The sequence below is a fragment of the Sebastes fasciatus genome, chromosome 2, assembly GCF_043250625.1.
Source record: "Sebastes fasciatus isolate fSebFas1 chromosome 2, fSebFas1.pri, whole genome shotgun sequence".
Lineage (NCBI taxonomy): Eukaryota > Metazoa > Chordata > Actinopteri > Perciformes > Sebastidae > Sebastes > Sebastes fasciatus.
In genome coordinates this window covers 31979876-32004350 of record NC_133796.1, presented here as the reverse complement: position 1 = coordinate 32004350, position 24475 = coordinate 31979876, and the positions used below count along the sequence as shown (strand labels likewise).

The 24475-nt window shown below is 38.5% G+C and overlaps 2 protein-coding genes across 2 annotated transcripts; one reads left to right on the top strand and one right to left on the bottom strand.

Annotated features, from left to right (window-relative positions):
- Positions 1-388: 388 nt before the first annotated feature.
- On the bottom strand, positions 389-12762 carry LOC141758467 (long-chain fatty acid transport protein 2). Its single transcript, XM_074619938.1, has 10 exons — positions 12185-12762; positions 11131-11340; positions 10877-11035; positions 6568-6692; positions 3462-3656; positions 3170-3260; positions 2876-3074; positions 2000-2097; positions 1732-1862; positions 389-1540 (listed from the first exon to the last, which is right to left on the bottom strand). The coding sequence occupies exons 1-10, from the start codon at positions 12666-12668 to the stop codon at positions 1364-1366; spliced, it is 1869 nt and encodes a 622-aa protein (XP_074476039.1). The 5' UTR covers positions 12669-12762; the 3' UTR covers positions 389-1363.
- A 4504-nt stretch (positions 12763-17266) lies between these two features.
- gatm (glycine amidinotransferase (L-arginine:glycine amidinotransferase)) lies at positions 17267-22235 on the top strand. Its single transcript, XM_074619867.1, has 9 exons — positions 17267-17422; positions 18222-18434; positions 18590-18785; positions 19395-19585; positions 19831-19968; positions 20288-20452; positions 20572-20635; positions 20725-20841; positions 20982-22235. Exons 1-9 carry the CDS (start codon positions 17294-17296, stop codon positions 21092-21094), a joined length of 1326 nt encoding a protein of 441 aa, XP_074475968.1. The 5' UTR covers positions 17267-17293; the 3' UTR covers positions 21095-22235.
- The last annotated feature ends 2240 nt before the right edge of the window (positions 22236-24475 follow it).

Sequence of the window (24475 nt, the reverse complement as noted above, 5' to 3'; positions counted from 1 at the left end):
GAATTGAGCACTTTGTGGACACTGTTAAAAAATAATTCTAGTTATATTACACGTTTGCCTTGCGTTATTTGAGCATCAGCAAGTGTCTTTAGACTGACTGATGGGATTTTGTGGTTTTAATTGTATTACCTTTTAATATTTCTTTATTTTTACTAATGGGTTTATTGTGTATATTACATTTTTTCTTTGTTTTGTATATTGTTTGGACCCAAATGTTTTGTTTTTGTGTCAATAAAATAACTAACTAACTAACTAACTAGTATACTAGTGTAATTAGTGTATATCACAACTACACTGAGGACAGAGACCTTGTGGTCTCTCCACATCTGTTGCATCTGAGATTTGTTTTTGTATTGATATAATAATTATGAGTAAAATCAGAGCAGACATGGACATGGAAACTAGTCCTGGTTTTACAATAAAAATCACTTTAATTTTTAGGAAAGTAATTCATATTTACAGATATTGGCACATGAATCTAAACATCTCTATTAGGTCCTGTTCAACATATTTTAGGTACATCAGATACTACCTGTAAAAGAAAGTCCAATAGCCACTGTCCTAAAGTTTGTTCTCAAAAACATATCATTAAACTACATCTGTTTGTCCATACATACAGCAACGCTTGTCAGCACTATTGTTAGACTGAATAAAGTAAAATCTCCAATTTGTTTTTAATAAAGCCGCTTAAAGGAACAGTGTGTAACATTTCAGGGGATCTATTCGTAGAAATGTAATATAATATTCATAACTACGTTTTCATTAGTGTATAATCACCTGAAACTAAGAATCGTTGTGTTTTGCCAGCTTAGAATGAGCCCTTCATATCTACATAGGGAGCAATCCAGGTCCTCTGCACGGAGTCCGCCATGTTTCTACAGTAGCCGAGAATGAACAAACACTGGCCTTAGAGAGACTTTCACGTATTTAAGTTACCTGAAGGCCACCGTAGTTGTCCAAGACACTTGAAACTGCAGTAAAGTGAGTCGCAGAGTGCGAAACCGTGATACCGCCAGCCGCCATCTGACTTCCGTTGCTCCTAAAGTAGTGTTGTTATGGTAACGATGACCGCTGAGCAAGGCGAACGGCGTTACCACGGTTTTTCCCTCTGCAGCTCACGTTACCGCAGGAAGGAGTGAGTGGAGGGATACTCAGTTGGTCGCAATCTGCAACCATACCACTAGATGCCACCAAATCCTACACACTGTACCTTTAAGTTTCCACATTATTTTTACTAAACAGAAAATAATATGACAATTATTAAAATAGATTTTTTCAGTCATTGACCTGGAAGTTCATTATTAAAAGTATCAATGCAGCCAGACTGAAAAGCCTGCACAGTTAGTGAACACTGAGAGCCTACTCATAGTTTGATGGTTCCTGATATGATGGAGCTGTAGACCTGAGCTGTCAGCGGTGTGTAACTCTTCTCTGCATCATCAAGGATGTAAAGAGGGTCCTGGATACGTCCTGGATCGAAACTCTCCTCCACTAACTTCACCTTCATCTGCTTGAAAGTCCCCGTCACCTCCACGGCATTCTAGTTGGAAGAAAAGTACAAAATACTCAAAATATCATCATCTGCTTTTGATCACATGCTGCAAACACAGTGGGAAAAATACATTGTCCAATATTGAAATGGTGGCACAGACACTCCATCACAAATTTTATTAATTTTTTTTTACATTTAATGCGTCATTTCTTCCAAAAGTGTGTGTGAAATAAACGTACCTGTATTCTTATAAAGCGAGGTCGAGCATATGAAGGCAGGTAGTTCACCACATGGTGATATATTCTACTTCCATCAAACTGGGCACCTTCCTTCACAGTGACAGCTGCCATCCCTATCCGCCCCTCATGCCCTACGTTGCCAAACAAGCATTTATTTACCAACTCATTACCAAATCAATGTCTTTCTTCAATATTTTGCCATTTGGAAGTCATGACATTCTTATCAAACATACTGTGAGGTAAAATGTGCAGAGGAAATGACCGTCACCTGGCACTTGGACTCCATAAACATTGGCTTCTTTGAGACAATCACTGATGGTCAAGATGTCAGACACCTCGTTCGTGGCCACATTCTCACCTTTCCATCTGTGGGCTCAATGAAGTTACAACGTTATATCAATTTACAGGTCTGTGCATGTGAGGAATCAAAAACATATTCATGTCTGAGCAACAAATACAAGTTTGCCTCACTCATTCAAAAGAGTCTGGTGAATAACATGCAGGTTTGTACATTAAGTGTTGCAGGACTGCTAGAAAATTGCATTTAGGGACCAATAGGAAATGTATTATATATACAGTATATTAAAGGAGCAGTGTGTAGGATCTGGAGATATCTAGCGGTGAGGTTGCAGATTGCAACCAACTGAAGCCGTGTGCCAAGCGTGTAGCAGATTTGTTACACACTGGTTCTTGAAGTTGTCTCGTAAAATTCTCCAGTTTCGATAGTTTTGGTAGAAAGCATGTTGTATAAGAATAACGGATTGCGTCTCAAACAGGAAGAGGATATTCATACAAATATAAAAGGAAAGAAAATGGCACATTTGGGAGAAAAAAAGGTATAACCCTTATGTTTAATTTTGTATTTAATCATTAGTAAGAACTTTTTTTCTTCTTTCTAAATTTCTACAAAAAGTGGCAGAATTTCTGTTAAAGAGAAAGTTATGATCTCTAAAGAAACTAAAACGCAATGGATATATTCTGTAATACATCATTTAACCATTTTCACCTTTAACAGTAAAAAGTCAGTAAGCTTGTGATGTTTTATCCTCTATTTGTAAAAGTCTTTCATTTGTCATTGTATAATATCTGTAAAAAACAAACAATGAGCATCAAAATCAAATCATGGTGCAGAGGAGTTTTGTACCTGAATGTGTCGCCTACACGATCCTGAAAGTAAATGAAGTTGTCTTTATCGATCCTCATTAGGTCTCCACTGTTGAAGTAAAGATCTCCTTTCTTGAGAACATTACGTAGTCTTTTCCTCTCAGTTTGTTCTTCATTCTGGGCGTAGCCGACGAAAGGAGCGATGTCTGTGATCTTTGACACCAGCAGTCCGGTCTCACCTTAAAGAAAAAGCCAAGAGACGTGTCTTTTACTGCCATTGTCTATCAATTGACTACTTGAAATCTATATCAAGTTTAAGCAGGAGTTTCTTCACCTTTGGGTGACTCCACACAGAGGCCGTTAGCATCTCGAATCGGTTCATCCAGCTCCGTGTTGTACTTAATCAGAGTGAAGGGAAACAGCTTCTACAGGAGTAAAGACATCAGTGTTGCATTATGTGCCCAATACATCTTTATACTAACTAAATACTTTACACATTTTATACAACTTTATATATCTAATATAAGACATATGTGTGAATCCAACAAATTTACATATAAGTTTATTTTTACATATACACAACAATGTTAACAGAAACATAAAAGTTTTTCTGATCTCATTCTTACCTGATGAAAAAAGTTGACTCGTCCAATAGCTCCAATTTTCCCTGCGTAGTTGACAAATCCCACATTTCCCTCTGTGGAGGCGTAAAACTCTCGGATCTGAATGTTCCCAAAGCGATTGAGAAACTCTCTCCATATCTCTGCTCTGACACCGTTGCCAATGGCCAGTCTTACTTTATGGTCCTTGTCATTTTCTCTCTAGATTGTCACATAAAAAAAGAAAAGAAATAGATCACGCATTTTGCAAGTACTACTGAAATACCTGATTTGATAGCTGATTAGCTTAAATTGTCAAAGTACTAGAATCGAATGAATGTTATCAACCACAGAAGGGGTGCAAACTCATCCGGGTTGAAAAAGGTGACAAAGATGTGAACGCCCCAGGAAGAATTTTGAATGAATCCTTAAAATGTGGATTTACAGTTGATTTTAACATGAGGACAGTAAAAATCACAGTCTTCAGAACTTAAAAGCTAAAGTTGGTAACTTTGAGCAAATATGATAAAAAAATATATATATATATATTAAAATGGTCAATATATCCTGACAATAATATATGAGACAGGTAATCTGAAAAAAATCGTGTTCTCGGCTTTGATTGGTAGTTTTTGTTCGGGCGCGGTAGAAACTTGCAAATGCCATTAGAAGCACAAGAGGGAGGCAGAGGAACATAATTACTTTCACAGATTGTCTCATGCACCACTGTCAGCATATAGTGCCCATGTTATAAAACCTTATGTCATATTTGCTCATAGTTACCAACTGCAGATATCATTTACCGTAGGCTAATAACTGTTTATGGAGATTACAGTACTAAAATAACAACATAATGGCAACCAAGCAGCTGGCAGTATTATACTGTAAAGCTTGTACAGCATACTACTGTAATATTTTGTTACAGTAATAAACTGTTGTTGTAGATTACAGTAGGTAAACGGTATAATAAAAGTTTCATGCTGGCAACAGTAGCTGCCAGTAGTTTACTGTAATTTAACAGGGACATTTGTTACAATAGGAACACACTTTTTTGTGTAAGATTAATGCAATCTTACTGCTACATGTAAAGGCCCGAGCGGCCAGAATCAGACATGGGCTGCAAGCTAAACAGACCCAGACACCCCCCATCCTCCAAAAATTTACAAAACTCATTGGATCTACACAAACCACACAAATGACCTATTTTGGATTCAAAACGCAGATTTTGCCAAAAGGTGACATGTTTGCACCCCTGAAACACACACACATATGTGAAGTCATGTGCTTTATAATCAACAGACATCAGTCATCTAATTAATTAATTAAGATCCTCTCTGATCAAGTGGCTAATTCCTGTCTATATGTGAGAATTTGTAATTTAAATACCAGATCGCAAGACCAAAAATACTTCAGTGTGACTTAAAAAACTCATCTCTCTAAAAACCAAACAAATACTGTATAATAAATACAATTCACTGTAATACATGTGACACTAACGTCTACTAGTACAGGGTAGTTTAGTTGCCAAGTTACTTGATATGGTCTAAGTTAAGGTCAGCATCTATTCCTAGTGGTGACCAGATACAGACAGACCACCTCCTCTGACTCAAACACGGTCATGCAGTAAATTGAGACTGCACTTCATGTGATGCAATTAGATACTCTGAATGGCCATACATGTAGGCAGAATGTTTACAGTGCTCCTAAATACAGCAGATGCATCTTTAAGAGATCTGGAAAGTATGCAATGCTACTTTCAAAATCCATTTATCACATCAGCAATTCATATATACATGCATCCATAATGTTTCATGCCGTTCAAACCCTTACAGATAATGACGCAGAAGGCTGGAACCCGATAGTTGCGATTTAACGATTTCTATTTTGGTAAGCCAACTGTGCTGCTCTGCGGGAATGTACTGATTTGGAAAGTTCTCTCTGACCAGATCTGTCTCAAAGGCAGCTTGCTGCAGCAGGTTTACAGTGCTCTGTCTTGGCAGCTGTCCTGATCACAAGGAGTTTTACACTGGTTGAAATAGCAGAGAGGAACACATCGTTCCCACACGCCAAGCCAAAGATATTGTGTGAGCTTATTTGTGTTACAATCTTTCTAGTAATTGAAAAACTGAATGAAGAGATACAGGTTATGAAATAGGGCTGGACCAATATATCAGTCAGTCAATATATCGCAGCGATATTTTTGAATATGAGGCATCAGGTACGACGGTTCGACATCATGACAGCTCCTTCACAACCACAGATGACTAAAACTGCAATGCAATCATATACATTTTTGTTCTCCCTTACATTGTACAATTACATTCGGTCGAAAAAAAACTTCCTTTGAAGGCATCATCTATTCAAATGTCCCTGCCGCCCTGATTAAGAGGGAGGGGTGACCTTTATCTCGTGCCAGCCCTAAAGCAATGGCACACTTTGCAATTCAGTTGAGAGTTTTGACTGTCACCTGATCAAGACATTGCTGCAGAGGCTTTTTGAGACTGCAGAGAAAACGAAGTGGTGTAAACATGGAATAACTGATACTTAGTAGCATAAAATGATTAAGAAATTAAAGGGCGGTATCAGCAGCTTAAAACAGTTACAAAATATTGCCATCAGACTTCAAAATCAGCTTAGTTTTGCAGTACTGAACTCTGCATGGCTGCAGCAACACTGCGTGAAAAATAATAAATAATAATAATAATAATAACAAAAGTAAAAAAATAAATAATAATAATAATAATTATTATTATTATTATTTATCTATTTATGTAGCTATTGAATTTACCTTTCAACATCATTATTATTTCCATTTATTTATTTCTCTCTCTCTCTCTCCTCCTCCTACTACTTCTCCTCGGATACCTGCACATTGCTCTGGTCAGTTTTTCATATATATGACACACTTACAGATTTCATACATGTACACAAATACTTACAATACTCCCACTAACGAAAACAAAACAAAATCTATACCAAATTGAAATCATAACGTTGGTTTCATACGTCTTGTGTTAATGTCTATTTCGTATATTCTGTACATTTGTTACACCTTTGTCTGTCTAATTTGTCACCTGTTTGTACTATGTCACACTGACAAAATAAAAAATAAATATAATAATAATAATTTTACCTTCGGTGTGCTACAGAGGTAACGCATCACCTCTCCTATGTACTGCACAACAGTCACACTGTGTTTCCTGCAGTCGTCCCAAAACTTAGAGGCAGAGAACTTCCTCTTCAGAATGATCGTTGACCCTTCAAAATAAGACAGCAAAAATTAAAATTTGATTATGAGCTAAAGAGCAAAGAAATGTGATGACAAAAGATTCAGATAAATTTTTATGGCTTTCAATTCTGCTGAACTTTTGAAGACTTTAAATAATAGTTATAAAAGTAAAGATACAGGTAATGCCCATTCAAAAAAAGACAAAATGCTTATTAAGGATATTCAGCTACATTTTAAAAATGATTGACCAATAAATGCCAGGTGTAATAAATCTACAAATACCACTATTGTATTAACTGCAGCATCCCTAGTTATTTCTACACTATATTTTGACTTGAATTAAAGATTAATTACTGTACTTCATGTAAGACTTGGATATTTTCAAAACACTCATGCCAACAATATTGAACTGCATACCATTTAACTGCATGTACTACACAACAGGACGGGGATTGTTCTGCAGCAGTGTTGTAACTCAGGCTGCTTACCCAGACACATAATAGCAGCGTGAACTTTAGCCCATTTAGAAAGAAGCAGTTAGAAAATAGAGGTAATCTGGTTGTGGTCTGTTCAGATTCCTGGTCAACAGCGACAAAAGACTCTTTCATTTAGTTTCCCAAAGGAGCAGGAAAACAAGAAGGAGGAAGAGGAGGAGGAGCAGGGGCATCACTTTTTGTGTAGTGTGTGGATTCAGTTTACAATTTTGCCTCATATTTAGCCTGAGAACCTTATGAAGGTTTTGTAACAGGGTGCAACTGTCGTAAATCTGCATAATAATATTTACTTGCCCTCAACCACAGAGATCTGAGGTTCAAGTGATACCTCGATACCTTGTCACTGCATGTTGAAAGATTAATCATTCTAAATATATGAATTTTGACATGTCATAGCTTGTTTTTTTCATAATACAGTAGTAAAATGAATAAACATCATGTGTTAACTATTGTTGTTGTCCTGTGAAAACTATGTATCTCTATGTATGTAACATCCACTTTTCATAAAAAAGAAGAAGAGCTAAGAAAAACAGCTTTGTGACGACACATTTTTCAGCTAATCCAAGGGCTTTTTTAAATGGTTTATTTATCTTAAGAAGCAGAGACACATGGCCTCCAAAAATCTTCTCAATAAACTGGACGTCATCTACCATACTGCCATTCGCTTTGTCACCGGGGCCCCTTTCAACACTCATCAAATGTATTCTCTAGTCAACTGGCCATTATTCCATACCAGGAGTCACATCCACTGGTACCAGTTTATTTATGAAACTATCATACGCAAAATCCCTCCATATCTCTGCTCACTATGTTCTAGCAAATTTATAAGTATGGTCATTCCTAAAGTCGGCACCTCCTTTGGTCGTCACTCATTCCAGTTTGCTGCTCCTAGTGAATGAAACGGGTTGCAAAAAATGCCAGAACTCCACACTCTCATCCCTTTACCCTCCTTTAATAACTCATTACAAGCGATAGTTTCTGATCAATGCACCTGCTTCTGAATATGCCTCTCGAACACAGCACAAACTGTATATTGTTGTATATATTGTGATGTTTTAATTTTGTTTTAATGTTTAGGGCTGTCAACGTTAACGTGATAATAACGCATTAACGCAAATTCGTTTTAACGCCACTAATATCTTGAACTTATTAACGCAACTTGCGATTTTCAGGTTGTAACAGGCTCAGTTTTAAAGCTAGCTCGCAAAGGAGGCTAAATAATGCTCTAAACTGATGAAAAACTGGCATTTCCATTTTCAAAGGGGTCCCTTGACCTCTGATCTCAAGATATGTGAATGTAAATGGGTTCTATGGGTACCCACGAGTCTCCCCTTTACAGACATGCCCACTTTATGATAATCACATGCAGTTTGGGGCAAGTCATAGTCAAGTCAGCACACTGACACACTGACAGCTGTTGTTGCCTGTTGGGCTGCAGTTTGCCATGTTATGATTGGAGCATATTGTTTTATGCCAAATGCAGTACCTGTGAGGGTTTCTGGACAATATCTGTCATTGTTTTGTGTTGTTAATTGATTTCTAATCATAAATATATACATACATTTGAATAAAGCAGCATATTTGCCCACTCCCATAGTGATAAAAGTATTAAATACTTGACAAATCTCCCTTTAAGGTACATTTTGAACAGATACAAAATGTGTGATTAATTTGCGATTAATCACGATTAACAATCATGCGATTAATTGCGATTATATATTTTAATCGATTGACAGCCCTACTAATGTTGTTTTATTGCTAGTTGTATTTATGTTCTAATGTCTTGTCGCTTGCCTTCTGTGGCTGCCTCTTGGCCAGGTTGTCATTGTAAATGAGAATTGGTTCTCAATTGATTTATCTGGTTAAAGGGACTATTTGTAACTTCCATAAATGCATGTTAACAGCGACACCTGGCCGTTAAGGCAACGAAAGTCAGCGTCGAGCTCGCGCTTGCTCGCTCTACATAGACATGAACGAGCATCGCTCAACACAGTGAGGCGACACACGTCAACTAAAACCACAATATCACTCTATATTTCAGCTGCTTGGCAGTAATGTTAGCTGACCAGACAAAGGTCTCTCCATGAATCAATGCTGATCCTAGTGTTGGCTTTTCCTGCTCAGCGCAGGCTTCAGCTGCGGGGCTCCTCAACGAGTTATGTTATCGCCTCCCGACCGCAGCCGGCAGCCGAAGACACCGGCACCCGGTCGGTAACGAGACGATAACGTAACTCGTTGAGGAGCTCCGTCACTTCACAAGACACGGAAAACCTCTGTTGGTCTGGAGGAGCTGCAGCATTTATTTCTGCACAAACGTCCACTGTACATTCACTAGATATTCTCAGAGCTAAATTAACTCTGTGAGCAGAGTGCGCATATGCGAGCGCGCATGTGTCCCGACCCGGTACATTTATACGCTTAAAAAGTTACAAACAGTCCCTTTAAATAAAGGTAATAGAATAAAATAAAAATAAAACATCTCAAACGGCTCACCTGTCTCAATGGAGCCATTTATTATTATATATAATTAGATTATAGCTTCAGCTTGTCCTGTCAAGCTCAATGTAAACTGACACGGTTCAATAAAGGATGAATAAAAAGATGATTATATAGGCTTTTTACATTTTCTAGGATGTGTTTGGTTCAGGTTTTAGGGTGTGTCACCATCTGTCAGAAGAGCTGCTGCCTTTAGGCTCAATGTGGGGGACTTCTTTGATAACATCAGTGATAGACAGGTATGATTGATAGACTAGGCGTACCGATATGGCTCAACATCCTCTCCCGAGGCTCAACTTACCCCTCATCGGGGGCAGGTTGAGCCAAGAGACCACTTTTCTTTTTTTGGAAAGTCATATTTTGAAAGCTTTTAGATCCAATTATTCCAAAGGATGCAACACACCCTGTATATACTGTACATGTACATGTTGTACACTTTAAAGACGCCTCAAGTAAAAGCCCGCTCAACTCACCCCACTCTCCCCTATGCTATCGTCACATGAATGTTTCAGATTATTTTCATTGTTCACAAAACCAGTCAGATGTGTTCCTGCAGTGTGTAGGCTAGTGTTCAAATTGCTATGGTTAATCAGTCATATTATTGCACTGCTCTGTACTCTTGCACTACTTGTACTACCCTATCTAAAGTGAACTAAACTGTAGGTCTATATACAGTATGTTTATGTCTGCTTTCTTTTGCTGCTTGTCGATATGTGTATATTTGTGTAAGTATAGTGATGTGCCCACTAGAGCCTGACCCACACTGGACTGTTCAGGCTGATACAGGATGAAAACAATATGAAGTAGATCTCCAGTCATCCTAAAGCAATTTTTGAGGCTCTAACTTTCTGTTTCTTTCCTTTCTTCAAAATGTTTCACAATCTGTTGCATGTTCAACTATAAAGATTTAAATTGGATTTAAACTAGGGTTGTCAATCGATTAAAATATTTAATCGCGATTAATTGCATGATTGTCTATAGTTAATTATGATTTATTGCAAATGAATTGCATTTGCATTTTTTCTCTGTTCAAAATGTACCTTAAAGGGAGATTTGTCAAGTATTTAATACTCTTATCAACATGGGAGTGGGTACATATGCTTGCTTTATGCAAGCATACATTTATACGCTTTTGTACATTTATACGCTAAAAAAGTTACAAACAGTCCCTTTAAATAAAGGTAATAGAATAAAATAAAAATAAAACATCTCAATCGGCTCACCTGTCTCAATGGAGCCGACAAAGCCTATAATGAATCCAGCTGTGTGGTACAGAGGCAGGTTGAGGTAGATGACATCACTAGACGTTACACCGTTTGAAGATAAAACAGCCAGAGCGGTTAAGAGGCGGTTCTGATTAACCACCGCTGCCTTAGGTAGACCTGAAATACAACAAGACACAAACCTTGACAACCAAAGAACTGATATGTGGCTGTGTGAACAGATTATCTAATGAAACTCATAAACAAACCAATACCTGTAGTTCCAGAGGTGTAAATATAAACTGCAGGACTTTTGAATGTGATGTGTGATCTGAGGGATCGAGGGAGCGGGGTGTCTGAGGCCTCGTCCACTTTATCAGAGAAGCTCTCAATCCCAGGTGTGTCACAGTGTTTGGTCATCAGGAGGACTGTGACGCCATGCTCTATCAGTGAGGGCAGCACGTCCTCCACTGCTTCCTTTAGCTCTAGAAAGGGAGAAAAATGATAAAGTAATATACCAAGCACCGCCCACCAGCCGGAGCAAACTTTCTCATTTTACAGCTAAACAGTGCACTACAAGATGTTTCTGAAAACATTTGAGGAGAGAAATCGGCATTAACGTAACAGAATATTGATTCATATTTGATCAGCGCTGCCTAGTTTGAGCGTATGATCGGAGTTCACGAGTGAGTGAGACATAACTCCATTGAATGAACAGCCAATAGGAACGCTCTCCCTCTGAAATGACTTGTGATTGGCCAAAGTCTCCTGTCACGGGCTAGATTTTCTAAAGCCCGAAAACAGAGCCATGAAGAGGTGCAGAAGTCTAGTTTTCTCTCAGAACACTTGAATTACAATATGCTGAAAGGTTATTTTTGCCCAGTGATGCCAAAAATATTCTGCCTACTGCAGGTTTAAATCCCTTCCCCCTGCACATGACTGTGTTAAATCAATCTGGCTTTACATCTCTGATGAAACATCAACTGTACCAGCCACTTGGCTCACTGTGATGAAACACACAAAGTTGAATTAAAAGCAAACTGTACAGCATACCATAACTGAACATGTTTGTGCATGTTCACTTTTAGGAGTTTGTGCCAACAATGGGCAACAAACTTTAACTTCTTCTTCTTCTTCTTCTTCTTCTAAAACAGCTTAAACCTTTAAGCGTGACTGAGGTCACATTAAAACCAGAAATCATTTAGTTTCACAGCTGTTTAAAAAACTTAACATCCAATCTGAATGCAGGAAGGAAGTCAACAGCTCCTGGTCTTTCTGCCTTAACTTTATGTAAAGTTTTGCTCTTTTGCTGTGTGCACAGATGCATACCTGAGGCTGCTATCAACACTTTGGCCTTACAGCAGTTAAAGCAGTGAAGCAGAGACTTGGTGCGGATGTTGTGGTTGAGAAGAGCCACAGGGGAGCCTAACTTAGCCAAGGCCAGCCAGGTAAACATGAAGACGGGTTCATTCCCCATGAACAGTGCCACGGTGTCTCCAGCTTTATACCCAGTCTGAGACAGAAGCGCGTTGGCTGTTTTGTTGCTCCTCTTATCTGTGTAAGTGAACGAGTAGTTTTCATTCTCAAACACTATGAACAGCTTGTGTGGATGCGCAGCGGTCTGCTCCAAGAAACGGTCCAAAACAAAGAAGAGAGGTCTCCTCCTTCGCCTCGACATAAACTTCACTACAATCCGCAGTAGATCCCCGAAATACTGAATATCCATCCAGAGATAAGGGGACAAAGTCTTGAGTGCGAACGGTATGATGAATAGACTTGCTAAAAGGACTGAAATCATATATATCAGCATCATGTCGTCTCGTTTAAAAGCCACAGGTCCTGTAGAAAAAAGAAAAACAAGGTGTAGCCACAGCTGCAGAATGGGGCATGTTGTGGCATTACGGACTGTGTTCAGTGGGAGGGGCATTTTCTCACAAAGTAGGTTAAGATCATGGAAAATGGAAAATATGTGAATCATTTGGAATACAGAAGATTGAATGGTTTATTGCTCAGCAGCTGCGTGGCACATTTTTTTTATTGCAAAAAAAAAAGGAAAAGAGTGGTCTTCACACTTTGGATGACAGAACTGATCAAGATTTATTAAGAAAACAAAGTTAAAGGGACTGTTTGTAACTTTCAGAAATGCTGGTTAACAGCGACACCTGTGGCCGTTAAGTGGACGAAAGTCAGCGTCGGGCTTGTGCTCGCTCTAAATATACCTGAACGAGCGTCGCTCAAAACAGTGAGGCGACACACGTCAGCTAAGACAACAATATCACTATATTTCACCTGCTTGGCAGTAATGTTAGCTGACCAGACAAAGGTCTCTCCATGAATCACTGATCCTAGTGTTGGCTTTTCCTGTGCGGGTCGGTGCCGGGGCTGAAGCAGGAAGAGAAACGTTATTGTCTCCCGAATGCGCCCGCAGGGAGACACCGGCACCCGGTCAGCGACAATATCGTTTCTCGTTGCGGAGCCCCGTCACTTCACAAGACACGGAAAGCCTCTGTTGGTCTGGAGGAGCTGCAGCAGAAACGTCCATTGTATATTCACTAGATATTCTCAGAGCTAAACTAACTCTCCTGCAGTGTGGAGTTTGCACGCATGCACGAGTAGAGTTGGAGCGTGACAGCGACAACACGTGTGGTGTGTGACTGAAGGCAAGCAGGCAGAGGAGCAGAGACTCCGGCCACATGCGAGCGTGCATATGCGAGCGCGCATATGCATATGCGAGCGCGCATGGGATCCCGACCCGGTAGATTTATACGTGTAAAAAGTTACAAACAGTCCATTTAACGGCTGAAGGAATTATTAGCAACTGACAAAAAAATAATGCATTTTGAGGTTCTCTGATCATTATTAGTCATATAGTGAAATAGGCCTGTATTACTCCTTTATACAGGCTACAGTTTGGTGATTTATTCCAGGTTCCCAACCCAAAGGGTCAGACTCCCTCCAAACCTGTGGAGTTGGGAGATGATAGCAATAACAAACAAGATCTGCTACACATGTCGTCTAACAACTCATAGGCACCTGAAAAGTGACAAGGGACCCCACAGCTTGTTTTGAAACCACTGGTTTCATCTCTACAACAATGCAAAGTATTGCCTAAATTTATCATGTGCTTTTTTTTTTTTTTATGTAAAATGACTCGTAACTCAAGCTGTCAAATAAATGTAGTGGAGTAAAAAGTACAATATTTGCCTTTGAAGTGTAGTGCAGTAAAGTGGCATAACATGGAAATACTCAAGTGAAGTAAAAGTAACTCAAAATTGTACTTAATTAGGCTACAGTACTTGAGTAAGTACCAAAATGATTTTATATCCAACTGAAGTTTAAATTTCAAGCCTATATCATGGCCTATATAGAGATTTCTGGTTCTAGTTGTATTCAGGCACAGAATTTCACTCTGGTTTGACAAGGCTCAGTGGACGCTTTCAGGAATTCTCAAAAGTTGCCTTTCAGATTAGTGGAACAGCTTTTAATCCAATTATGGATGTAGACCGTATTAATTGCTCTCCAAATACTGCAACCACAGTGTCGTTGTCTCCTGAACTAATTACCAAAGTTCACTGACTGTCTTCCAGCTGCTCTGCTTCTCAGTTACTGCTGTCCACACTTATAAGTCTGTGAAAGTTGAGCTTGCAAGGTTTTGGTTGGCTTTAATCATACTTACATTTTCTGTAACGCTGCATATTTCAATGCCAATTATTGGGCCAATATCTGTATATTAATCTGAAACTAGTATTTGGTGGTTATGATTGTACTGTATGTCCCTTTCTAGAGCTAAAGGAAGCAGTGGAGGACGTGCTGCCCTCACTGATAGAGCACGACGTCACCGTCCTCCTGATGACCAAACACTGTGACACACCTGGGATTGAGAGCTTCTCTGATAAAGTGGACGAGGACTCAGACCCTCAGATCAAACATCACATTCAAAAGTCCTGCAGTTTATGTGTTATGTTTATTTAAAATCATATCTGCTCCATTTCTACACACTGCAGCTTTAAGAACTGTAATCCAAAGACTAGAAACAGGTTGAAAAAGCTGCCCTGGCTCTGTTTAAAAGTAACAAAATCCACCTATACCAGCACCTCTAAAGCTTACTAAATAACACATTTTATCTTTAAAAAATGAAGTGTGAAAACAATAGGTTGCAGTTTTCTTGGGGGGTTATCTGACTATTTCTTGTCTGGGAGCAGTAACTTCCTGAACTCTCGTCATCACTGTATATCAGCCGTGTATGTATCTGCTTGTATGGATTTTTTTTCCTGCCCCCTAGTGACCATGAATTGATTAGTGCAGCTTTAATGATAAAATATTATATCACTAAGCTGTCTTTGTGACCTTTGGACCGGTAAGATGCTAATAAGAGCTGGAGGCATCCTCTGTGCATATCCTGTGAACCCCTGGACACCAGCCAGAGATTTTTTCAGAGGGCGGGACCTCCAGCGGTCAATGAGGTCTTTGGGTTGTGAAACTCTTGTGAGCACAGTCCAGAGAAGCATGTGGCGACACAGCCGACACAAAGATATCTATTTCTTCGATTGTCCACTTTCTTTTTCACCCTCTGCTGTGCTTTCCAGAGTGTCTTTTTGGTAATGTTCCCAAACAATATTGTTATTATATCACACTGGAGTCAAAAACAGCCAAGTAAGCAAGCAAGCAAGCATGACACTCCCAAATAGCACACAGTAAAACCAGTTATTTAATAGCTTTATTAAATTTGCTTCTTTTTAAATATGTTTTATGTAAAAGGAATTTAAAAAGAAATGGCATTAAAAAAAGATGTTAAAATGTCATTGGGACTATGGTACAATTCATTATGGGACTATGGTACAGTTCATTATAGGACTATGGTACAGTTCATTATGGGACTATGGTACAATTCATTATGGGACTATGGTACAATTCATTATAGGACTATGGTACAGTTCATTATGGGACTATGGTACAGTTCATTATGGGACTATGGTACAGTTCATTATGGGACTATGGTACAATTCATTATGGGACTATGGTACAGTTCATTGCAAAGATAATAAGTTAAATGTGTTTAAAAACAGATACCCCTATATATATTTTTTTAATTTTATTGTGTCTTAAATAGTGATTTGATGCCAATTTCATAGTACTCTACTTGTTACATTGTACTCTACTTGTTACATTGTACTCTACTTGTTACATTGTACTCTACTTGTTACATTGTACTCTACTTGTTACATTGTACTCTACTTGTTACATTGTACTCTACTTGTTACATTGTACTCCACTTGTTACATTGTACTCTACTTGTTACATTGTACTCCACTTGTTACATTGTAGTGCAACACTCCAGCAGGTCTCTAGGTCGCGCATAGCGCTGAGAGGAAACTATTAAAACATTCAGAGACAGCGTTGCAAAATTAAACCCGCAGGTACAGAATAAATCCTGCAGTTGATCTGAACGCAAGCCAAAGTTTCCTGCCCCTTTGTTTCGACATCCAGGTGGGTTAATAGTCCTCAGAATCACATGCCTGACCCCCAGTAGGCTATAAGGGATCAGAGTGGTGTAGATGATAAGGTGATAAGGTGTGATGTGAACAGATCAGCGGGTAGTTGTCAGTAAAGTGGTCGTGCTAGGCCAGTGGGCCTGTTGCTAACGAGTAAAGTAACAACAAAGTACAATAGAAATGCTAAAGACACGCAAAAAGGTTGTTTTGTTTTGTTATGTTAAAAGATCTGAAGATACATAAAGTGCAGTAATGCAAAAGTTTGGCCCAGGTAGCCCCATTGGGTCTGAGGCCAGCAGCTTTACCTGTTTGGCCTTTATTGTAATCAACACAGGAAATAATAATCAGAGAAGATTTAACATATCATTAGATTTAATTTAAAATATTAAATATATATAAATTAAATCACTAAAAGGCTCAATGTATGTGTTTCCAGCCTTTTTTTGCAATTTTGTGATCAACACAGGAAATAATAATAAGAGAAGATTTAACATACCATTAGACTTGTAGACTTAATTTAAAATATAAAATATATATAAATAGGATAGATTAAAAGGCTCAATGTATGTGTTTCCAGCCTTTTTTATGCGATTGCAATCAAAATGTAGCCTAATTCCAGTCATTTAGTTTATTTTGCAATGCCAACATGTCTTTAATCTGTTCCTTCATTATTTCTTTAGCAGAAATAACAGTTCCCAAGGAGGGAAAAAAAAATATTCTTCACAATGAAAATAATTCTTGATATATATTTTCAGACGTCGTCCTTGAGAACTTTTAACGCAAGTATAGCCCAGTTGATAAGAATTTGCTGGCGTCAGGGATTGTGTTTCAGAAGTGTTTTTTTTTCTCAAGTCACGTTGCTTCCCCACATGAGGTCGACCAATAGACTCAGAGACACGTAGACCCGCTGCTATAAAGTTGGCTGAGAGCTGAGGCGTCTTCATTCATGAGCAGACTGAGAGGTGGATCCTGCGCACAGACTACACACTCACTAACACATTGGACAATGCTGCGAGTCAGGTGTCTGAGAGGAGGTAGCAGGGGGGCCGAGGCTGCCCATCTGATCGGAGCCATGGTTGGTATTATATGGTGGTTTCATGTCTTCTCTTATCCTTCCAAAAATTTTAGATTTTTTTTTTGGTTAAAAAAGCACATATTGGTAAACGTGAATAAAGAAAATCTGCACGAGGCTATACATCTGAGCTGCTTCTTTCACTTGAGATCATTGATTTATTGATTTTGTCTGAGTAAGCATTTTATTTGCTGAAAATACAATTTGGAAAAGAAAAAGAAAAAAACACACAGATTATCTCAAGGAGACCTTAGTCAAAGGATTGATTTGTTTCTCTATCTGCTGAGAGAGCTTTCTGGTGTTTGGTCCCTGAGTGACAGTGAACAGCTGATAGTCACAGATGCTCTCTCAGACTCAGTGACACTGGAGCTGCTCCTGAGCCAGCAGAGGACTCTCTGTGGAGATAGCGGCTTCTTATTAACACGTGTACTTTAGCACCAAACAAATCTGCCTTACTGGAGCATTTCTCTTTGGTATGCACACTGTGTTATATCAGAATATACTCTTTTAATGTATTTGAATTGGCCTTTTTTGTATGTGAGCTGCCAGACAATTAAGTAATTTATTTGACCTTCTTATTTCACTTAGTATCTGGAACTAAAATGAAATAATAAAACAAATACAGCAATGTTAATTACACACAGACAGTTTTGTTTACAACTGTTGTATTAATATGTAGGCTCTATATTATTTTTATGTGAAGAGGTCTATTAACTAAAATAAAATGGCATAGTTTTCACAAAACTGAAGGCCATTTTTGTGCTGCAGAACATTAAAATTATCCATTTTCCTCCCCCCTCAGCTTGGCCGGGCGGCGACTGGATGGGTGCAGAGGGCCTTTCAGAGCACTTCCAGTGCAGCTGCTGCACAGCCACAGCATGCAGCTGAACCTATTACTGAAACTGTGCTGCAGGAATGCCCTGTGTGCAGCTACAATGAATGGGACCCTCTTGAGGAGGTCATCGTGGGTCGTGCTGAAAACGCCCGTGTGCCTCCCTTCTCTGTGGAAGTGAAAGTAAGCTATGATGTCAAGATGTGAACCAGGTTACATAATGCTCATGTGTGGGTCACTGACAAAAAAAGTGCACCAAAGCTGTAAAATGATGCCTAAATTGAATTGTGAGACAATGAGATTAAGTCCAGGTTGTCATATTGTGAACCTCTCAACAGGCTAACACATATGAGAAGCATTGGCCCTTCTACCAGAAGTATGGGGGCCACTCTTTTCCTGCGGACCACTTGAAAAAAGCTGTTGCTGAGATTGAGGAAATGTGCAATATTCTGCGTCACGAGGGCGTCACTGTAAGGAGGCCAGAACGCATCGACTGGTCCCAGGAATACAAAACTCCAGACTTCGCATCATCAGGTAAATAAATAGACAAAGCAGAGGCATCACTCACTGATCAGCCTTTCATATATGTGCCCATTAATATCAAAAATATGTCTGTAAGTAGTTCACAGATCAGTAATCCATGAAGACACTTACACACTTTACAAGTACTAGTACAATTTGTAGGTACTTTACTTGAGCATTTCCATTTACAGCTACTTTATATTTCTACTCCACCACATTTCAGAGGCAAATATTGTACTATTTACTCCACAGCATGTATTTCACAATTATAGTTACTTTGCAGTTTATTAAATATGACGCATTTTTAGAGATTTAATTTTACAACATTAAAGTACTTGTTTATGCATCAATAATAATGGTCCAATAATATATTGATATAACACTGACAAGGCCTATTATGCCTAGCGAGTACTTTTACTTTTGATACTTAAAGTGCATTTTGCTGTTCATACTTATGTACTTCTACTTAAGTAAAAGTTTGCATGCAAAATTGAGTATTTTTACAGTGTAATGCTTTTACTTTTACTTAAGGAAATGATCTCAATACTGAATAACAGCATCGATGCATCATATTGTATTTCAGAGAATATTTAATGTAAGCTTATCGTGCATCTGTTGCAGGCATGTATGCTGCCATGCCAAGAGACATCCTTATGGTTGTGGGGAATGAGATTATTGAGGCTCCTATGGCCTGGAGGGCTCGCTTCTTTGAGTACCGAGCCTACAGGCCTCTGATCAAGGAGTACTTCAGAAACGGCGCTAAATGGACCACTGCCCCTAAACCCACTATGGCCGATGAGCTGTATGATCAGGTGAGGCCTTATCTTGTGAGATTAGGACAGTTTCACAGTGTGGACTGTGTAGGACTAATGTTTTTTTGAAGGGATTATGTTTTTAACTTCAACATAAAGTTAAATCTGCATTAAAACACCTTGTTTAGGTTCTTCATGTCACCACAGAACTCTTTGCTGTGTGCTGTTTATTGCCCTGTACGTGGCAAAAGGCTGCAGGCTACACACGGATTGCTAGAGTTTAAATCATTATTGGTGTCTTTCAGGACTACCCCATCCGCACAGTGGAGGACCGACACAAGCTGGCGGCCGAGGGGAAGTTTGTGACCACAGAGTACGAGCCCTGCTTCGATGCTGCTGACTTCATCCGAGCTGGGAGGGACCTTTTTGTCCAGAGGAGTCAGGTATGAAGGCTCTTACACTTCATGTGCTGCTATCTGATATGGACAGTGACCTTTCTTAAAGCAGGTACAAATTCTGAAGTCTATATAGTTTAAACGTCTGTTGCTTACCGACATGCAATGTACAGAATTAAAGATAAGATAAAGCAAAGTTTTGCTACTGCTAATCTCGATGACGTACAGAGGTCTCTGTGTGCGCGTGAACACCAATTTACCATTTATTCACTCAAAAACTAACACATGGTCATAAAAGTTTAAGAATTTGCATCTTGAGTATACAGCATGGGAACCTCCCTCAAACCTCCTCTACTGTTTTTTGCAGGTTACAAATTACATGGGAATTGAGTGGATGCGGCGCCATCTGGCTCCAGACTACAACATCCACATCATCTCATTCAAGGACCCTAACCCCATGCACATTGATGCCACTTTTAACATCATCGGGCCAGGACTGGTGCTGTCTAACCCTGATCGTCCATGTCGCCAGGTAGTACTATAGAACAGGATGGGCAACTTTTCATTTCTTATAGTGTCCTGTGCTGCCTTATTGTGGACTTTAACTTGTAGTGCTCCACGTTCACTCCTGCTCTTTGTCCTTTACCTCAGGTCGACATGTTCAAGAAGGCTGGTTGGACTGTTGTGAAACCTCCGACCCCTCTGATTCCTGACGGTGGGTACTAAAACATATCTTCTCTTATATTAGCAAAACATTTCGATTTTTTAACTGAAAAAAGACTCTCCCTCTCCTTTCCTATGTAGACCACCCACTGTGGATGTCCTCCAAATGGCTGTCCATGAACGTCCTGATGTTGGGTGAGAAGCGTGTTATGGTTGACGCCAATGAAGGCACCATTCAAAAAATGTTTGAGAGCCTTGGTGAGTTCGTACATTCAAGTTATTCCAGCTCATGTTTGCATCATTTAAGATTCATTTCAACAGATGTTCTGGTCTTCTAATTCATCTGTGAGGAAAATACTCTGTATTTGATGCATGAATGTGTTTTTTTTTTTTTGCAGGTATCGAGACCATAAAGGTGAATATTCGCCATGCCAACTCCCTGGGTGGTGGCTTCCACTGCTGGACAACCGATATCCGCCGCCGTGGTACCCTGGAGTCCTACTTCCACTAGCCTTGCCAGAAATAGGCAGTTTCTATTGAGCTTTAAAGATTAAAGCTTCAGTGTGGAATCTTAATTCCACCATTATTATTGAATCTTTTTTAACAGTCAATTGTGTATGTACACACTAATCACAGATCTACTGTTGGCAAATTTCTTAAAAAGTATTTGAAAGTTGTGTGTTTGGGTGTCACCTGCTGCAGCTCAAAGTCAAAGCAGTGAACAATATGTTGTTCAAACCAAATAATTGGGCTGTCTTATCATGACAGGTGGCACCAAAGTCCTTTTTGGGTAATGGGTCTTTATGTACGAGTTGTTTTGATTTGACATTGCTGTGCATCACAGTGCCTTTGCAAACAGCTTTGTTCAGATATACAGTGTATATATATATATATATATATATATATATATACATATGCTCAATAGTAACAAATGAACATAACTTTACTTCAATCAGTAATCTCAATATGAACTGCATTTCTGGCCTGGCTATTGTGAATTTGAATTATTTATGGCTTATACATCTACAAGTCATAACTTTTAGGACAAGGTACAATTTGGTATGTGAAAGTCATCAATCAAGGAGGAGCGAAGCTACCTCCTCATGGAAATGTCAGACACCATACTTCTTTCTTTTTCCAAAGGATTTTTTATTATTTAAAGGGATGTATGAAAGTTGTTAAGTAGGTCATTAAACAATATAAATTTCTTATCGCTAGTATATTATTTTGTAAAGATTTTAATTGATTGAACAGACAAAGTTCTATTTATATTTTTCATACTCTTTATTGGATTTCCCAACAATTAGTGTTTTTATATATTTACTTTAAAAATACGCGGTCCATATCAGATATTGTATACCTTTTGCCTTTTCTTCTATTGCAAATCTGGGCCAGTTTTCTGCTACTAGTCATTCTCACTGAACTGATTGGCTGCTTTTGTGTGCAAAGCAAAAATGTTGTGTTGTGCTAAGATGTTTTGATGTTTTATGATTCCTTTGCTGCATATACATGATGGATATAGGGTGTGTAACTCTTCAAGTCTGCCTTGATATTTATTTTGAAACAATGAATTCAAGGGAAGTAATGGCTCAACAGAGGAATGCAAGAGATTTTTTGTATTATGCAACATTATTAAAATGTAATAAACAAGAGTTGTGTGTCAGTTTTTTTAATTATATTTAACATATTTGTGTTTGTTAAAGGTACAGTGTGTTTGGCAACATCTAGTGGTGTGGTTGCAGATTGCAACCAACTGAGTTCCCCTCCGCTCACTCCTCCCTTTCCAAGATTGCGGTAACATGAGCCGCCGAGTGCAAAACCGTGGGAACACCATTCGCCTCGCTCAGAGTCCATCCTTACCATAATAACACTACTGAGGAGCAACAGATGTCAGACGGCGGTACAACAGGTTTGCGCTCTGCGGCTCACGTTACCGCAGTTTCACAAACGTGTCCCAGAACTACGGTGACCTTCAGGTAACGTAAAAACATGAAAGGCTCTCTCTAGAGCCAGTGTTTTGTTAGTCTATTCTGGGCTACTGTAGAAACATGGCGGAGCAACATGGTGGACTCCTTGAAGAGGACCCGCTCCCTATGTAGATATGAAGGGCTCATTCTAAGATAACAAAAACACAATGATTCTTAGTTTCAGGTGATTATACACTAATGAATGCATAGTAATGAATATTATATTCCATTTCTGCTAATAGAACCCCCGTAATGTTACACACTGTTCTTTTAATTGACCATTACTGGTGTGAAAAAGTATTGCAGCATTGCATATCCTGACCATTAATTCATATCGCCAGTCGTGCGACAAGTACTGAGATCTTTTACTGAAGTAAAAGTATTAACACTCCAAGTTAAAAATACTTCATTACAAGTAAAAGTCCTGCAGGCAAACGTGCATTTAAGTAGATGTACAGGAGTATTATCAGCATAAATGTACTTCAAGTATCAAAAGGAAAATTACTCATTACACAGAGTTCATAGTATTCATCATATATATTATTGAAATAATACAAATGCATTGACATGTTAGCAGCATTTTAATATCATCAAAGTGGAGTTGTTTTAACTACTTTATTTACTGGTAAGCAGTTTAATCTGCAATGCAGCATATTTTAGAAGATGGTCATATATTCTTGAAACTTTTAATCTGGAACATAACTTGTAACTAAAGTTATCAAATAAATGTAGTGGAGTAAAAAGTATGATATTTCCCTCTGAAATGTAGTGGAATAGAAGTATAAAGTAGCATAAAATGGAAAAACTTTAGTTAAAGTACATGAAAATCAGCAAATATACTTATACCACGTATTTAGTTGAATAGGTCATTGTCGGTCACACGAACCTGGTGAACTTGGGATCTCATCACCTGGCTGATAAACTGCTCCACATTTACTGTAACACCTTGACGTCTGTAAATATTAACCAGGCTGATACTGTATGTCAGTGGGATAAATATTGCATCATATATTATCATGTAAACCAGACTTCTGCAAATGCAAAAAAAATATGGTGACTTTACTGTAATAATACTGTAATTAGCTGTAAAAAAAAAGCTGACTGCTTTATTTATTCATTACTTTTTGCAGCGTCTTGGTAACTATTGCTTTATTTAGTGGATATCTGGGAAATTCAAATCTGTGTGATTCTGTAAAATGAATGGCTGCTTGTAGTCAGAGGTAGCAGTAGTAGTTCATTAACGTGCAAAAAAGTCTATTTTTATACTGTATATAGTTCATTCACTCCTTTTTTTCTCACTGAAATGTCAGTCAGGTGAAATGTGTAATAAACAAATGATGAAGTGACCAGTAAAAGACAAATTAACACTTTTAAGATTCACAATATCAAAGCATTGTTATGCCAGTGGTGCATATAAATAACCACTCGCTTCAGTAAACACATTTTACTTTATGTCATGTATGCACCTCTGACCAAATTAATTTCATCTTTTGAATAACAGTACCTTATGCAGCTTATAGGAGATTGCTATATAGTGTAGTGCACTTAATGAGTATTACTTTTGACTGTCTTAGTATGTTTGAAATCTGTAAGAGCTGATTATATAAGTGATATCAATAGTGATCTGCTGCCTGATACCAATTAAATTAAAACAACATGCTGAAAAGGTCAATAAGAGAAAAACTGCATTGAATTAAATAGCAGTCTGCACTGTGCTGCCATCTAGTACTGGAAACTACACACAGCACTCTGAAGTTCATTGAACAATTCAAAATAAAGTTTCTGAATGACGAAGATGTTGCTGTGTAATACATTTGAGGGCATAGGGAATTCAGCTGCATCTAATGCAAAACTTAAATATGAATATTTAATGTAACTTTTCAGCATATGAAATGGTTTGCCTCAGTGTGCAAGTCATATAACAG

Coding starts and splice junctions, on each gene's coding strand:
- gatm (XM_074619867.1), top strand. CDS start 17,294: ATGAGCAGACTGAGAGGTGGATCCTGCGCACAGACTACACACTCACTA. Junction 17,423..18,221: donor CCCATCTGATCGGAGCCATG/GTTGGTATTATA, acceptor CTCCCCCCTCAG/CTTGGCCGGGCGGCGACTGG. Junction 18,786..19,394: donor TCCAGACTTCGCATCATCAG/GTAAATAAATAG, acceptor CATCTGTTGCAG/GCATGTATGCTGCCATGCCA.
- LOC141758467 (XM_074619938.1), bottom strand. CDS start 12,668: ATGATGCTGATATATATGATTTCAGTCCTTTTAGCAAGTCTATTCATC. Junction 11,036..11,130: donor TTACACCTCTGGAACTACAG/GTATTGGTTTGT, acceptor GTTGTATTTCAG/GTCTACCTAAGGCAGCGGTG. Junction 3,075..3,169: donor CTGTGTGGAGTCACCCAAAG/GTGAAGAAACTC, acceptor TTTTTCTTTAAG/GTGAGACCGGACTGCTGGTG.